The sequence below is a fragment of the Chenopodium quinoa genome, unplaced genomic scaffold, assembly GCF_001683475.1.
Source record: "Chenopodium quinoa cultivar QQ74 unplaced genomic scaffold, ASM168347v1, whole genome shotgun sequence".
Classification (NCBI taxonomy): domain Eukaryota; kingdom Viridiplantae; phylum Streptophyta; class Magnoliopsida; order Caryophyllales; family Amaranthaceae; genus Chenopodium; species Chenopodium quinoa.
The window spans coordinates 7,223,953-7,239,429 of NW_018742418.1; the positions used below are offsets into that span (position 1 = coordinate 7,223,953).

The window sequence follows — 15,477 nt, forward strand, 5'->3', positions numbered from 1 at the left end:
AAAAAGAAGGCGAGAGTGTACACTGAATAGCTAGTGTAGCAACTTTAAAAGCAGTTTTTTGTGGATATTGGTCTTTAAGCTTGTCATCCATGAATTGGATTAACTGTCTCCGCGACTTCATACCTGACGCCGAGCGCACTATTTCAATCTCTCCAATCATTTTCTTCTCGAATGCAGGCCGTCCAGATAATAGTACAAGTAACACAACCCCATAACTGTAGTCTGTAGACGTCGCTCGCCGCTGTAAAGCTACCTGGTCCATACTCTAAACAATCCAACTCATTAGTATGTGCATACCTTTCCAATCAATATTGAAAATTTCTGTATGTGATACAAATTCTTAAAAACCTCTCAAAGATTGATATTATATATAACCTTTATACTATGTCCTAATAACAACTAACATAGCACTGCTTTACATGTATATTGCTAGCTTTAGGTACACTCGGATGTATAATTTATTTTTTATAGAGATTATATAGACATTAGTGTATTTAGCTAGCTTTAGGTATACTCAGATGTATAATTGATTTTTTTGTGTAGAGATTATATAGGCATTTTTCGTACTTTTTTCTATAGACTCTGGTGCTGTGTAACCCAGTCTTGCATCACTGTAAAACATATTTCTGAGTCTCAACCATAAGTTTAACCAATTGATTGATTGGTGCTTTAACATGGTATCGGAGCCATGACACAAAGGTCACGGGTTTAAATCTCATCCACCCCTCACTTTAAGCCTTTGATTAATCAAGTTGGTCCTTTAACAGGTAAAAACACGAAGATTACTAAAGTTACTTACTTCCACCATACAAGTGAAATTCCAGGTTATTCTTGGGCAAAAACTCAGTCACCACATACCGATGAAGTTCATCTTCAAGATTGTATCCAATCAGTTTCATCAGATTAGGATGATGCAGCTGGCCAAGATAGTTTAATTTCGTCTGCATCAATCAATAAGGTGTAAAGAATTATACTGCTGGCTAAGAGATCCCAAGTATGAGAACTGATAGAAACATACTAGCCACTCATCGCGTCCCGGAAAACCTTCAAGTTTGAGCCTTTTGACAGCAACAGGCATTCTAGTTTCAGATAGAGTCTGCCCATCAATCCAACCTTTGTAGACATTAGGGAAACGTTCGTATCCGATTAAATGATTGTGCCGGTAATGTTCGGTGATTGTCATAAGCTCATCCGAGGAGAAAGCCATCAAGCCTGTAGTAGGAAGATTTAGACTGCTGCACTCATCAACTGTTAGTCCAGAAAATATAGAGTGAATTAAACAATCTTGATGCATACCATGAGCCATGCAAGAGCTCAAGGCACAAGGATTTTCTACATACAAATATACAATTAATTAGACCTGGTAAAATTTCCTTCTACCCAATTACCTGACCCGAGGTCCGATTTGGACCCGAAAGAACAACCCAAACTTGACTTAGAAACCTGAAATGGACCCAACCCAAAACCTTGCCCAAAGTGGAGCTGACCCACCTTTGATGACCCGATACCTAAAGTAACCCAACCCAACCCGACTTTATCAGAACCAAAGTTGACCTGATATCTAAAGTAATCTGACCCGATTTCAACCCGAACTAATTAATCCGAACATACCCAATCCCTATAATATCTTGTTTCCTTATTTTGGTTTTTTGTTTTAAAAAAAAAAAACTAAAAATAAAAAACAATGTCAAACAAGCTCTTTTACTAGTTTTTGCTAATGTGTACATAGATAGTTCCCATATTTTGAGTATTCATTTTCTTCCACTATAATATGAGTGGTTATTCAACAAAAAAAAAATCCAAAGTTGAGATTAATTGTCTGAAATTTGAATTATTTTAAAAAAAAATCGGTCAAAGTTGAGATTATTAACTAATTTTTTCACACCATATCACAAGTAAGACAAATTGTTTAGTGGCGTAAACTAAACATAACAAAAAGAAATTAAAAAAATATATGCTCAAACAGGCAAGGACAAAAAATAATATATATACGGGGTATTGTATAGTGTCATAAACTAAACATTGAAAAATATAAGACATACCGATGGTGGGAGAGTAAAGAACAGAACAACCCAAACAATTGCCCATTTGAGTTATTCTTTTAGCTTGAAATTTCACTCAAACAACCCCAATAACAACAGCAAAAGGTAGGGAGACAGATCCGATATTACAGAGTACAACTATAAAATATACTTCTCCCTCTACGTTGACTAGAAAATTATGTAGTATTTGTGGAAATTGACGAATAAATAGAAATAGAAAGATTAAGTCTATGATGGTGGGTGCCATGAGGATAGTTTTCCCTCTCTTCTCTTTGAGGCAGTCTTTTTTGACCTCTTTTGGTCTAACTTTCTGGGTTTTAGCAGTATAAATTGGCTTTTTAAGTTAGTTGTTTGATCCAGTTATTTATAAAAGTGTTTGGTAAAATTATTTATGGTTGTTAGCTGGTTAATAATGATAAATTGGGCCAACAAGGCAAAAGCCAATAGAAAAAGCTACTCCTATTAGCTTTTGGCTTTTGACGGAAAAAGTCACTTAAAAGCCAACAAAAAAGCCAACAACTAAACATATTTTTTTACTGTTTGACCAAACAAAAAAGCTAAAAGCTAAAAGACAAAAGCAACCAATCTTAATGAAATACATTGAGCTCAAGAACATACAAGTAAAAAAGAAGCAAGATCTCACTTCCATAAACAACCCGGTCCCATAATCCATGACCCATCCACCCGCTTCTCGGACTTTCTTCTTAAACCTCCGCGTTCAACTAACCAATAGAAATCCACCATTCCGTTTTTTTCTCCAATCAAATCCCGCCACGTCAGACTTTCTACGTCATGGTAAAAAAATATCACCTCTTTTCTTCCATCCAACTCAATACAATAAACAATACCAACCAAACTCAGTTCAAAAATACCAGATTTAACTTTAAACAATTTAAAGCGTCGGTAAAAAAATTAACCGGCGAAGTAAAAGTCGCCGGAAAATGGAAGCTCATGCGTCGGGATTAGGCCGTGTGTTACTTCTCTGCTTTTGCGTCGCCGGAATCTGGACTGCTTACATTTCTCAAGGCGTTCTTCAGGAACATTTGTAATTTCTCTTTTCTCTCCCATCAATTTGAAGATCAATTTTGATTTTAGGGTTTTTTTTGAACAATTGTGTAGTATTAAATTTATAGTGTGATTTTTCGTAAATATGAATGTTGAATTTGTGAAATTTTGTAAATTATTGTTGTTTTATTTAATGAATGTTGGATAAATTTGCAGATCGACGAAGAGATTTGGGCCAGACGAGAAGAGATTTGAGCACTTAGCGTTTTTGAATTTGGCACAAAATGTTGTCTGTTTCATTTGGTCTTTTATCAGTGAGTATTTTTTGTTAAATTTATCAACAGAATTAATGCTTATTTTTTAGTTTAATTTGGAAAAATTAATGGGGAGATTTTAATGTATTTGTTTTAATGTGGGGAAAACAGTGATTAGTCTTTGGTCGAGAGGAAGTAAGGGAGGAGCGCCATGGTGGAGTTATTGGAGTGCGGGTATTACTAACACTATTGGTCCAGCAATGGGTATTGAAGCTTTGAAGTATATTAGCTATCCTGCTCAGGTTTTGCTTCGATCTCTCCTTGCGTGTTTCGTTGTTTCGGGTTTTGTTTATGTGGATTTTGCAATGAAAATGTTGGGTTTGATATAGAAGTAATTCTCTTGATTCAGAATGGTAGTCATGTTAATGTATGCGTTTTTGAGATGTATCATTTTTGTGTGTGGTATATTGGTGAAATGTAGTGATCGTTTAAGTATAATGAGTTGGAATAATGTGACGATTATTTGGTTTGAAGAGGAAGTAGTGTGCTTAGTGGTTGTTTGGTTGTAATGACTAAAGGTGGTGGAATTGTTGGTTGGTAAAAAATGGGGAAAGTTTATGGGATGTCATAGGTAATGCTGAAAGCTATACACAATGTTGTATTGGTGGAACTTGAAAGAAAAAAGATGTTGATGAAAGTTTGGTTGGTTTTCAAATGTGGTAAACGGCTGGGTGGTAATGTTTGTGGTTATCCTTTCTCGGCTAGTTTATAGTGATAAGAAATAACAATGTAAAGAAAATCTTATTCCAAAGTCCACGATAATGCAACACCAAGATCTCCAACCCTAAAATATACATTATGTTTCCATATATTTTTATTGCCACACAAATACGCAATTATATCTTCTACTATATTAACTCTTGATGATGGGAACCTATAATGAATTTTACATATTTGTGTGGGATTATCAGGATTATCATCATTTTAGAGATTCACTACATGGTGTTCAGCTATCCCTGTAGAAGTACAACACATGACCACCAATTAATACCACCTACCGAACAAGCCATTATAGACTGTAGCTAATCTTTGTTATTGATCTTATGGTATTTTGGTGGGAACCTGTTTGGATGAAAGTTTCTTTTTCACTTGAAGATCCATTCTATATGTATTTCTTATTGACCTTTAAGAACTTAGTAGCCCTTATTCTTAGTTAATTAAAAACTTGTAATAAAGAACTTGTATCTTGAAACTTTTGTGTTTTAGGTGAAAAGAATAATTCCTAGGTGCTTAAGTTCTTGATGTTCATAATGCATATGTAGATTCATTATATTAGTAATGTAATCTATTGCTTTTCCCAACATTTGTTGTATTACTTATAATGTCCCCGACACAAAAATTATTTAACTTTTTTTTCTTTTATTGATATATAGGGGTATAGGCTACATAAGTACATATTACCAACTAGCTATAGCGATACAGTTTTGCTTGTTTAAGGATTTTGAATGACTTCATTTCCATGTATCCAACTAATGGCTTTTTTTAGTGTTGATTTGTTGTTCTAATGGAGTATTTTTTTGCAGGTCCTTGTGAAATCGTCAAAGATGATTCCAGGTAGGATTGACAACTGTATCCTGCCTTGCTATCTTGCAAGCTAATTTTCAAGATATCAATGAACTGAAATGGAAAGATATTAGTAATGGAAAAGTATCAGTTTTCCATATCGGCTCTGTGGAATGCAAAAGGCTTGATCTGTTAACGTCTTTTCCCCACTTCTTGCTATTTATTGAAGTAATAGTCATCTTAAGGAGCTTTAGTGGATAAGATAAATTTTGTAACTAATTCCTGCCTTGCTTGATGCTTGAGAATCAGCTGTCTGTATTCTTTTAACATGTTTATCAAGTTGCGGGGAAATTTGTTGCTTATTTTTTTGTAGTTGTCACACATGGTCATGATGTAGTTGGAAGGGAGAAGGATTGAAGTTGTGAATATGATAATGAGCAGCTGCGTGTTCCTGTTGTAGTCTTTCCTACTAACTAGGGCAATGTCAATGTGGAGTATCTGAGTTTGGAATATTCCATGTTGACATTGCCCTAATTAGTAGGAAAGAACAAATAATGACATTGCCCTGACTCCTAACTCAAATATTCCATGTTGGCTGTTTCACGAACAAATTCGTCCAAGTTTGTGAAACATCCAACATGGAATATTTGAGTTAGGAATCAGGGCAATATCATTATTCAGGCATAGGATACCTGACTGCATCATGTACTGGAACTCCTTGTCTTTTTTATTAGATGCGATTTTGAAAATTTATACATTGTTTCATTAAAAATTCATTTTGAAAGTATCAAAAAGATATCATGGCTTGAAGGGAAATGTGTATTAGCAGCAAAGTGAGTAGTGGCTATTGGTCATAAGCTGCAGAGGGCAGGACATTTATTTGTAGTGCTGCACAAATTATTTCTTTCTTGGAGTTGTAGATTATATTACAGGTTGAGCATGAATACAGGATGACAGACCTAGTTGATGGAATAGTAAACCCACTTTTAATGATGTGATTGATTTCATATTGCCATGTTTTTTCTAGTTTTTAGAAAGAATCGATATATTGAATTATGTCAATATTGCTTAATTCTCATAGTAATTGTTTTCCATTTTGGTATGTATACTTTCTGCAGTGATGGTTATGGGCGCTCTGGTTTATGGCATCAAATACTCGTATTCGGAGTATATTTGCTCATTTCTTGTGGCAGGAGGTGTGTCACTTTTTGCACTCTCTAAGGTGAGATGTACACCGAACTTCTAATGCTAGCAATCTCTTTTTTGGCCTTTTGTTTACTTGGCATTTCTATGAGGGTGCTGCTGCTATTGTGGATATATTTGATGATATGTATTAGAATATACCTGAATCTTATACTTTCTGTTGCTCCACAGACCAGTGCAAAGACCATTAGTAAGCTGGCACATCCTAATGCACCTCTTGGATATGGGCTCTGTGTCCTGAACCTTGCTTTTGATGGATTTACAAATGCCACACAGGATTCTATAACAGCAAGGTATTATAGTATTTTCTTCTTCCTTTAGTATTACTTGTGGCCTATCTGGTTCAATATGACATACTTGTGAAAATGAAAATGTGAAGATGCCTCAGAGTTTGTTTACCTTGGTTTTAGGATACTTCACCTGTATGTGTGCGTGTGGGGTGAGGGATTTAGGGAAAACTAGCTAAATTATTCTATGATGTGAGTACACAAAACCTTTTCTGCATTCCTCACTTTGAACAAATGGCAGCTCTTGCCCAGAGTTGTTCCATTGTAAATTTGATGATCTTTTGAATTTTTCTTTTCTTCTTATTACTCGTCTATCTAAATCATTGTCAACACCTTTCAGGTATCCGAAAACAAGTGCCTGGGATATCATGCTTGGAATGAATCTCTGGGGCACCATATACAATGTGGTCTACATGTTTGGTTGGCCCCAAGCCAGTGGTTATGAAGCCATTCGTTTCTGCAAGCAGCATCCTGAAGCAGGATGGGACATCCTCTTTTACTGTTTATGTGGTGCAGTTGGCCAAAATTTCATCTTCCTAACCATCAGCCGATTTGGTTCTCTTGCTAACACAACTATTACTACCACCCGCAAGTTTGTTAGCATTGTTGTCTCTTCTCTTTTGAGCGGCAATCCTCTCTCCACAAGTCAATGGAGCAGTGTTGTCATGGTCTTCTCTGGGTTGTCCTACCAGATTTACCTTAAATGGCAGAAGCTACAAAGATTGCAAAAGAAGCGGAAAACCACTTGAAAGAAGGTATACACAGTTTTATCTGGGTTATCCTTCCAGATTGACTACAAATGGCTGACGCTGCAAAGATTGCAAAAGAAGTGAAAAGCCACTCGAAAGAAGCTATACATAGTTAAGATTCTTTAACAAGGTCCTTTTTTGTGCCTCCCTACAAGTAATCTAAAAATGTACCTTTGTTATGCTAGTTTCGGTTTAGATTTCAGGAGATAAGATCAGGGAGAATATAGAAGAATGTAACTAGAATACTAGTAGATTTGAAGAACAATCAATGAAGTTTTGTCATGATTTATGCATATGCGTGTAAAGTGCTGCAATTTAAAGCTTAATCCTTCTCCCTTCAAGAAGAAAAGCTTTAGACTACAGTACATTAAATCATTCAGTTAATCCTGATCCTGTTGAACTTCCAAAACAATGTTACCATTATATTATGGGGGCTCACTCGGTCACACCTACTGTTCTTGAGCTCAATTGCACTTAAGTATACCTATAGTATCTTAATCAAATTGATTTTACAAACCACACAACATCAAAGTTGATACTTCACCCCTAAATAAAATACCCTAATGGCCTAATATTAAAGTTGATACTTCTTTGAAATTGCTTAAAACTAGGTAAAGAAGTTACCTTTAATTTTTCATTAGGTTATATTCCTCGTGAACCTTTGTAATTTAGTTCATTTTTTATCTTTCATAATTGGGTCCCATACACAAGCATTTGACGTGCATGCAACAACAATTAGCACAGGAACCAGCAATCCAAATTACTATTTTGCCCTCTTAAATGAACAAATGTATAGTTTAGTGGGTATGTGTTAACAAAATCAAAGGTCAAAACATGTAAATTTTCATATAAGTATAATTATTAACTTTTAAATTATAGTTGGATTGGAGGGAGAAAAGTCGCATTCAAAGAGTACACTTTAATTTGTATAGTGTTCCCTCCACCTTTTTATTTTACCTCCCTTAAACTTTTATGGATTAGTTATCATCACTTTTGTCCTCCATTATCTTCATATTTCAATCTTCTTAACTTAAACAAATCTTCACCTTCTTCTTCTTCTTCTTCTCCTTTTTCTAGCAAGTACACACACAGAGTACTAACTGAACTTTTCGTCAGCTCGAGTTTGCTGTATGCTGGACTTAGCTTAACTGAAACTGTAACTCTGTAAGTACAATCTTCTTACTTCATCTTTGTTATGTACTCAAAACTATGATTTTCCATTTCGCTTTAAGTGGGTATTTGAGCTGTTTCTTATGTTTTTGTTCAATGATATGACATGTACATATGTTCTTCATGAAGTTGCATGTATCTTTTTCTGCAAAGGTTAGGAAGAAATACAAATCTGCACACAAATCAGACTTTTTTTTTTTTTCTTTTCCAACTCAAATCATCTTGAGTTTACAGTACATTACATCCAGCGAGGAAGATCGAAAACCTCGAACAAAAAGCTTATTCTATACAATCTTCACACCAAGATAGAAAAGAAAAACAAAAAGGATTACCATTCCATTGGTAGATCCTCCATAACTCTTTCTTCCTGTTACTTATATCTATTTGGGATCGATGAGATACCCAAGTATAAATGATTATACACTCTACCGATAAACTAAGGTTATGTGTTGCAGGGTTGCTGTACAAAAGATGAATAAATGCCAAATACTGGCTGAGGGATCGAATTACCCTTAACTCGAAACCCCATAAAAACAAAAGAATGACACACACATCATAGACAATTAATTCACACCAGGATAAGCTTTAGGCACCCTGAGGGCGAATCAGTAAACAAAGAATGAAGGGGATGCAGACCGCGCATAGTTTGATCTGATGGAGAAAGAATGTCGCCTTGTTTGACATTCTGGAATGTGGATCTTGGATGCAGATCTTAGAAAGCCTCTCAAAAAAAATTCGGGCCTATGTGGCTGCAATGCTGAAAAAAACCGCTAAGATTGACAATAATCCTCGACTTTATAAATGCAACAGTATATGAGATAGTTGTTATCTGTAAGATGGGATCAGGAAAATTTTTGTTGTTCAAAGGCCTTGCAGAAGCGCCTTTCTGCAAGGTGGTGGTTGCATAGGATTGGTGATCGTGCTCTGAGTAGGAGATTCGATTCCCAGTGTTCTGAGTAGAAAGTGCCTCTCCTGCAATAACATAGAGATTAAAGTGGTCAGTCTGTATTGCTTTCAAAATATTAAGGTATATTAACTAAATAAGTTATAATAAGGGTCGATAAATTTAGATAAGTTCAGATCGGTTCAAGGGCTACCAAAGTTTTAACTAAAATAACTAAATAAGCTCTGCTACCTAGCTACAGTTCATATAAGGTGTAGAATTTCAACTTTCATGTGTTTATGACTATATTAGAGCTTTAGCTGATATTGGTCCTTGAGTAAAACTCCGCCTGCTAAGGCAGACTTAAAGAATGTTGTTGCCTCTGACCAAAATTTAGCAACAATGTCAAAGCAGTCAAAGAAAAAACCGTCCAATTAAGGAGTCCTGTTATAATGCCTACAATCATCTCAAACATAATCTAGCACAAGAGATCAAAGCACAGGAAACGATTCTAGCAAACAAAACAAAATAAATAGAGATAGCTTATAAGTTATAACATTTTGTTACATCCTAATTTTTAGTCTTCTTCAGATCTTCACCCTGATACTTGTTAATTAACTGAATCAGTTGCATGGAACATGAGCAAATTGTTTACCTGGCTTTTATGATGTCAATGTTATATAGGGTAATTCTGGTCTGCAACTTGCAGTAACACTTCGTAACTATGAAAGGTTCACAAAACACCCTATTTGTTGATTCTTCATCCCCATAAAATTATGATTTGTTTATCATATTGATGCCCATAGTAACATATTAGTGCATTTCCCCTACTTATATTTGCATAAAAAATTTAATGTTCTTCAGAGCATACTGTACCACTTCTGCATTGGTAGCATATGCTAATAAACTATAGTTTTTAGATTACAAAAAAAAAACACACAAATTTCCACTGTGGTTCACATGTTTTGACTGGTATTATGTGAACATAGGAACTAGGAAGTCTGTATCTGCTGGTATTATCAAAGGGCCTTGACAATTGACTCAACACATGAAGTTAGAAACATCCCTCCCTACCCCCACCCCGTGCACTAGTGGATAAAAATGAAGGAATAAAGGGGCTGAATGCCCAAATTATGTACTTCTGATGAGTCGATACATCTGTCAACAGTTCAAGTGTTTTAGATTTTTTTGATGAATTAATATTAAAGATTTTTTTTGGGGGAGGGGGGGGGGGAACAACGCCCAACATATGTTTTTCCGTAGCTCACATTCATGTTGCTAAGAATGTTTAGTGCAGGTAAGCAGTATTGCTGGGCTGCTGGCTATTCATGCCGTGTTTCCATCTTGGTTGATGAGTTGTGATGGAAGAATATAGAAAACATTCCACTGAGTTTCCTACCATTACCAGATTGACATTGCTAAGATCATTAGCAAGGCTCTCATGGTCTGAACTCTGTAAAAGGGACTTGAAAATGTCCTTGGGAGCCAAAGGCACCAGAGAGAGGAGTAGAAGGGAGATGATGATGATCTATTCAAGGTTGCTTCCCAAATTTCAACTCTCCTTTCCGTTCTTCAACCTCCTCGATCAATACCCCCCCCCCCCCCCCCCAAAAAAAAAAAAAAAAAAAAAAAATTGTAAGTTCAGAATGTGACTCTCAATTCTTCAGCTAAACCGAGACTTTAATTCCTTTTGCTCGAGCCTGAAGTAGGAGGTAAGATCAAATACCTAACAGTAATGCATATATAGCACTTAGGATCTCTTATTTCATGGACTAGCTAAAAGGAGGAAGTGACTAGGAGGAAGTATCACTAAGTGAAAGCATTACTTGCTAGTTGCTACCGAGTAGTCCATTGAGTATTGACAGTGCAAATTGTGGATATGCGGTGCAACTTTGAATTTAATTCAACATAGCGAGAATGCAAATTGTAGATAAGGACACAAAGTTTTTTTGCTTCAGACAGGCCCCCTAGTTAACTCAATCTTCAATATATTACTGTAAATCTGGGGCTGTAGATCCTTGAACTGTGTTTAGCAACTCAAGTTGGTTACAGCAGATTGACAATCAGAGCCTTGAATACCGAAAATTCCTTGTAATATATCAATTGAGCACCCGAGAAAAGGAACAAAACCTAAAGTGAAACATGTATTTAATATGAGATAAAGAAGAGATAGCTTACACTTTCTGAAAATTGTGGGCTCGGTATTGTAGATGCTAGAGTTCTGAACAGAGGAGTTACTTGAATTGGTGAATTAAACTCTGCAGAAAAACAAGCCAAAAAACAATCTGAGTTTTCAATTTCAGCAAGGATTATTAATGTGAATAATAGCGAATACTCGTTGAATAAGAAAATTATTCCATCTTCATGCATTTTGACTACATGTATCATAACCATACTACATATGAACATTTGCTGCCATCTTGAACAAATTTTAATCACCTTGATCTGCAGTTGCACAGGACAGGAACTTGTTATGTGGCATGTCAACACAACCGTCATCTGCTATTTGTAGTGACTGCGAAGTTGCTACGATATCCTCATGCATTGTGGATATCTCACCTTGAGAGTGTTCCCCTTGATCACAAGCAGACAAGTTTGTTGATCCTGTACTGTACTCGGAGCTGCTTGGTGACTCGTACACCTCATGCTGACTGCAAATTTCAGGATTTCATCAGATAATTTCTAAAAGTTATTCAATGTCACTCAGGCTCCAATACTCATGGCATGTGTATGTATCCAAGTGTCGACCTTGTCTATTTTTAAAATTCTCGTGTTTTTAGTTCAAATTTAGGTATTGAGCATCGATAACCATGTCGAAGCTTTGAATTCAAGTTCAGCTCTATAGTTACCTCTGAGATAGTGGAATGCCATCATTGCTACTTCTCAAACTCTCCACCAAGGCTTTGAAATCATCAAGCTGCAGGTCTGATTCCTCTATTTTGTGTCCAAGCTCCTCATTCTCTTTGCTTCTACCAAAGAAATTTTGGAGCACCTGCATAATGCTTACTTCATTAATATCATCATATTGTTAAAATAACACAAACTTAGAGCATCTTCAGTTAGGAAGAGAGTTCTCACCTTCCAAGCATTCTCAAGATTTTGCTCGGTGCTATCCATGTTTACTTTTACCGCAAGAGAGCTAAGTAGCTCGGCTTGTTGCATTAATGCAGCTACCTTAGGATCATCCTTTCGGAGAAATGTTCCATCAAATTTTTTGTCACCTGTAATTAAAGCATTTCATTGATTAGTGTCACAAATTCAAAGAAGTATATTCATAAAGCAATAGTATTAGATAAGGCCTCCATGCTCGTAAAGTCAAGATCAGTTTCAAAAGTAAACAGCAAAATTTTGACAAATGGTTTTCAAATGCAGCTGTCAATGTCATTACCATTGATCAAAGCATCCTTAGTTGTGGAAACTAGTGATTTATCAACATTGCGGACGTTTTGAGCCAATACTGCAAATGGAGGTCTCGGATGCTGCCTTGTTAATCCATATTCCTTAAGCAACATGTTTCCAGAGTTGAAATTAACTGCCTGATTTGGAATATGTTCCCTCCTGTAACAACAGCAGCAGTCTTAGTATTATCAAGAAAAACCCTTCAAGTGGAAACAAAATCAGATAGCCATTTGTAATATTTGTAATGTACCTAAATTTTTTAAGAGGTGATGCAATACCATCCACTGCTTGCAAACGAAACCCATTACTATCAATCAAAATCCTCTTGTTGTTCACATTGATAGCTGCATTGCTGTTCTCCTTAGCCAAGGCTTCACGTTTCGCTTTCTTCTTGCACAAGGTGGAGAATCTGTTCTTCACAGCATTATCGGTTCTGCATTTACGATTCACAAACACGAAATAAGCATCATTCCAATACAAATGCAATTAGAACAAATGCCAACAGAACACAACATACCTCCCTGAGACCACCTTGGCTATTTCAGTCCATCTATTGCCAAATATCTTTTGAGCCTGCATAAAAGCTACTGTTATTGTTACAACTTCATTTCAAGTTTTCAACCTAAATCACTTAAAATCCACACTAAGCTTTTTAAATCAAGACTTTAAAATCAAATCACATTTATAAATTCAATATTCAAGCAGCAAATACTGTCAAATTTTCAGAACTCCTGCATTATTATCTAACAGTAACATTCGAAGATTAATACACACTTCTTCCGTACTGATAAAAACGTTGCAACTAGTAAGATACGGAAGGACGTATAAATCAATTACCTCGCATAACAACATATCTTCTTCTGGTGACCAACCCCCTTTTTTGAAATCAGAATTCAGATATGTATACCATCTGCAAAATTGTACAAAATTTATACATAAAAAAGGGTTTTTTGGGTAAATAATCAGAAACAGCATATCAGAAAAAATTCCTGATAGTTTAAATCTAACAGTAAAAAGAAATTGAGGGGACCAATAAAAAAATAAAAAATAAAAAATTTTAGCAAATGAACAAATCATCAATATTAACTTTTATCACTAACCTTCTTCTACACTGTCTCGTCGTTTTATCCTTAAATTTGGATGCAATAATCGTCCAACTGCCAACCAAAAAAAACCCAGAAAATTCAAACCTTTTTATTAATTTCAACAAACCCATAAAAAATAATTAATACCCTATTCACCTGACAAATTATTTCATAAATTAAATCAGTCAACATAAAATCATATGAATATGAATATATGATATGAAATATATTGAAATTAATTCATACTTTTCAGTCCCATGTATGCTTATTTGCTCCCTTAATATATCATCCTCCTGCAAATCCAATCCAATCCAATCCAATACAACCCGTTAATTCAATATCATGATAAGGAGATTTAAATACAAACAAAATTCATTTAATCGGGCCGATTTAATAAGTCGTGTTACTAGTTCAAATTACACTATCAACGTGACTATTAATACCCAACTCGGAAATAAGAACAATACCTCTTGTGTCCAAGTGACAATACGGCGTTCTTTAGGCTTAGAAGAAGTATTTGAAATACTATTATTATCTTCATGAATTTGCTGCTTCTTCTGCAACGTTGAAGTTGTCATTTTTGTTGCATGCTCAAACCCACCAAAGATTATAACTTTCCTTTGATTTTATTTACAAAAATCCCAATAAACTTCAATTTATTACACAATCAACCAACCTCTGTTTCAATCCAAAATAAGAAAAATACAAACCCTGAATATTAGGTAAAAACAAAAAATCAATTTGAATAAAAAAAAAAAGGAAGAACAAAAAAAAAACAGAGAGAAAATTATGAAGGTGAGATGGGTAAGTTAAGGGATTGATTGATGATCAATTTATTCATATGCAATGTTCATCGATATTAGCAAAAGTGGGGTTTATAATTACTGGAAAAAAAAAAAGTAAAAAAAATGACAAGAAAATAAAAAATTAATAAAAATTGATAGATCTAAGATATACAGAGTATTGAAGCTTACAGAGTATTTGGGTATTTAGAAAGAGAGAGAATTGAACAAAAAAAAAAAAAAAGAAGAGAAGATGGTGAAAAATGAGTGAAATGGGTAGTTTTTGTTGGTTTATATATGAAGTAATTTTGTGTCATTTTTTTTTTTTCAAAAAAACCAATAAAGAAAAAAAAAAAAAAAAAAAAAAAGAGGGAAATTTTAAAAATGTGAAGGTGAATTAAATGTAATAAAAAGAAAGAAAATTAAAAAAGAATGATTGAATTCTAAATTAGGAGTAGGATACAATTAATTGTAATTTTGTATGTATAAATAATTGTAGGAGTATAACGGATGCATTGGAGAGTGGGCGGGGGAGTTTGAATGGTAACGCTGAAATCCATGTTAGTCTTCTTGAGTTATAATGGGGGACGCTTGTGTCTCATGCACTTACTTACCCATCTCATATTCTCATGAGATGAGAGAGATTTTTCTACGTTTTTTAATAGTTCCCCCCACCACTTATTAACGGATTTTATGCTTTCTTTTTTGTAATCATGCTGTGTTTACATTCGGGTGTATTATGCACATTACACATTAGACTATTTTCATAATTGTCAAAAGTTAATTCGGTTTGAGATATTAATCTAAATTCGATCGTTCATGACCTAATTTGATCAATTGATGACTTCAACCCCATCCTAACGTGAACATTCGATTTGATCCTGCCAAATTGTAAAATTGACAGTTTTTATGTGTAAATCGGTGTAATTAGTGTTCTATCTAATTTAAATGCTATACATAGCCCTTTGGGCTATATATAAGGAGTTAAAAATGGAAAAAAACAATGAAAATATAACATTAATTACACTTATTTGCTCGTAATTTTGTCATGCATT

General features: G+C 34.9%; 3 protein-coding genes and 1 long non-coding RNA gene across 5 annotated transcripts; 2 read left to right on the top strand and 2 right to left on the bottom strand.

The window, feature by feature from the left end:
• Positions 1–791: 791 nt before the first annotated feature.
• On the bottom strand, positions 792–1,306 carry LOC110714180 (probable serine/threonine-protein kinase PBL18). Its single transcript, XM_021892664.1, has 2 exons — positions 1,019–1,306; positions 792–941 (listed from the first exon to the last, which is right to left on the bottom strand). The coding sequence occupies exons 1-2, from the start codon at positions 1,304–1,306 to the stop codon at positions 792–794; spliced, it is 438 nt and encodes a 145-aa protein (XP_021748356.1).
• Positions 1,307–2,854: 1,548 nt separating this feature from the next.
• Positions 2,855–7,549, top strand: LOC110712158 (UDP-galactose/UDP-glucose transporter 3). Its single transcript, XM_021890602.1, has 7 exons — positions 2,855–3,087; positions 3,264–3,361; positions 3,473–3,603; positions 4,885–4,915; positions 5,983–6,086; positions 6,239–6,360; positions 6,695–7,549. The coding sequence occupies exons 1-7, from the start codon at positions 2,984–2,986 to the stop codon at positions 7,101–7,103; spliced, it is 999 nt and encodes a 332-aa protein (XP_021746294.1). The 5' UTR covers positions 2,855–2,983; the 3' UTR covers positions 7,104–7,549.
• A 402-nt stretch (positions 7,550–7,951) lies between these two features.
• LOC110712178 lies at positions 7,952–11,709 on the top strand. The gene is made up of 3 exons (XR_002509516.1): positions 7,952–8,267; positions 10,454–10,693; positions 11,608–11,709. It is a non-coding gene; the product is annotated as an uncharacterized LOC110712178 (long non-coding RNA).
• LOC110712167 (transcription factor MYB124-like) lies at positions 8,447–15,042 on the bottom strand. 2 transcript variants are annotated; one of them, XM_021890620.1, is made up of 13 exons: positions 14,615–15,042; positions 14,108–14,318; positions 13,887–13,933; positions 13,656–13,712; positions 13,393–13,465; positions 13,073–13,128; positions 12,806–12,988; positions 12,545–12,714; positions 12,235–12,377; positions 12,006–12,148; positions 11,596–11,807; positions 11,335–11,414; positions 8,447–9,245 (listed from the first exon to the last, which is right to left on the bottom strand). In XM_021890620.1, the coding sequence occupies exons 2-13, from the start codon at positions 14,216–14,218 to the stop codon at positions 9,135–9,137; spliced, it is 1,386 nt and encodes a 461-aa protein (XP_021746312.1). In that variant the 5' UTR covers positions 14,219–14,318; positions 14,615–15,042; the 3' UTR covers positions 8,447–9,134. The 2 variants fall into 2 exon arrangements, with proteins under 2 accessions (XP_021746312.1, XP_021746303.1); XM_021890611.1 differs by having other exon boundaries at positions 14,108–15,042.
• Between the last annotated feature and the right edge of the window lie 435 nt (positions 15,043–15,477).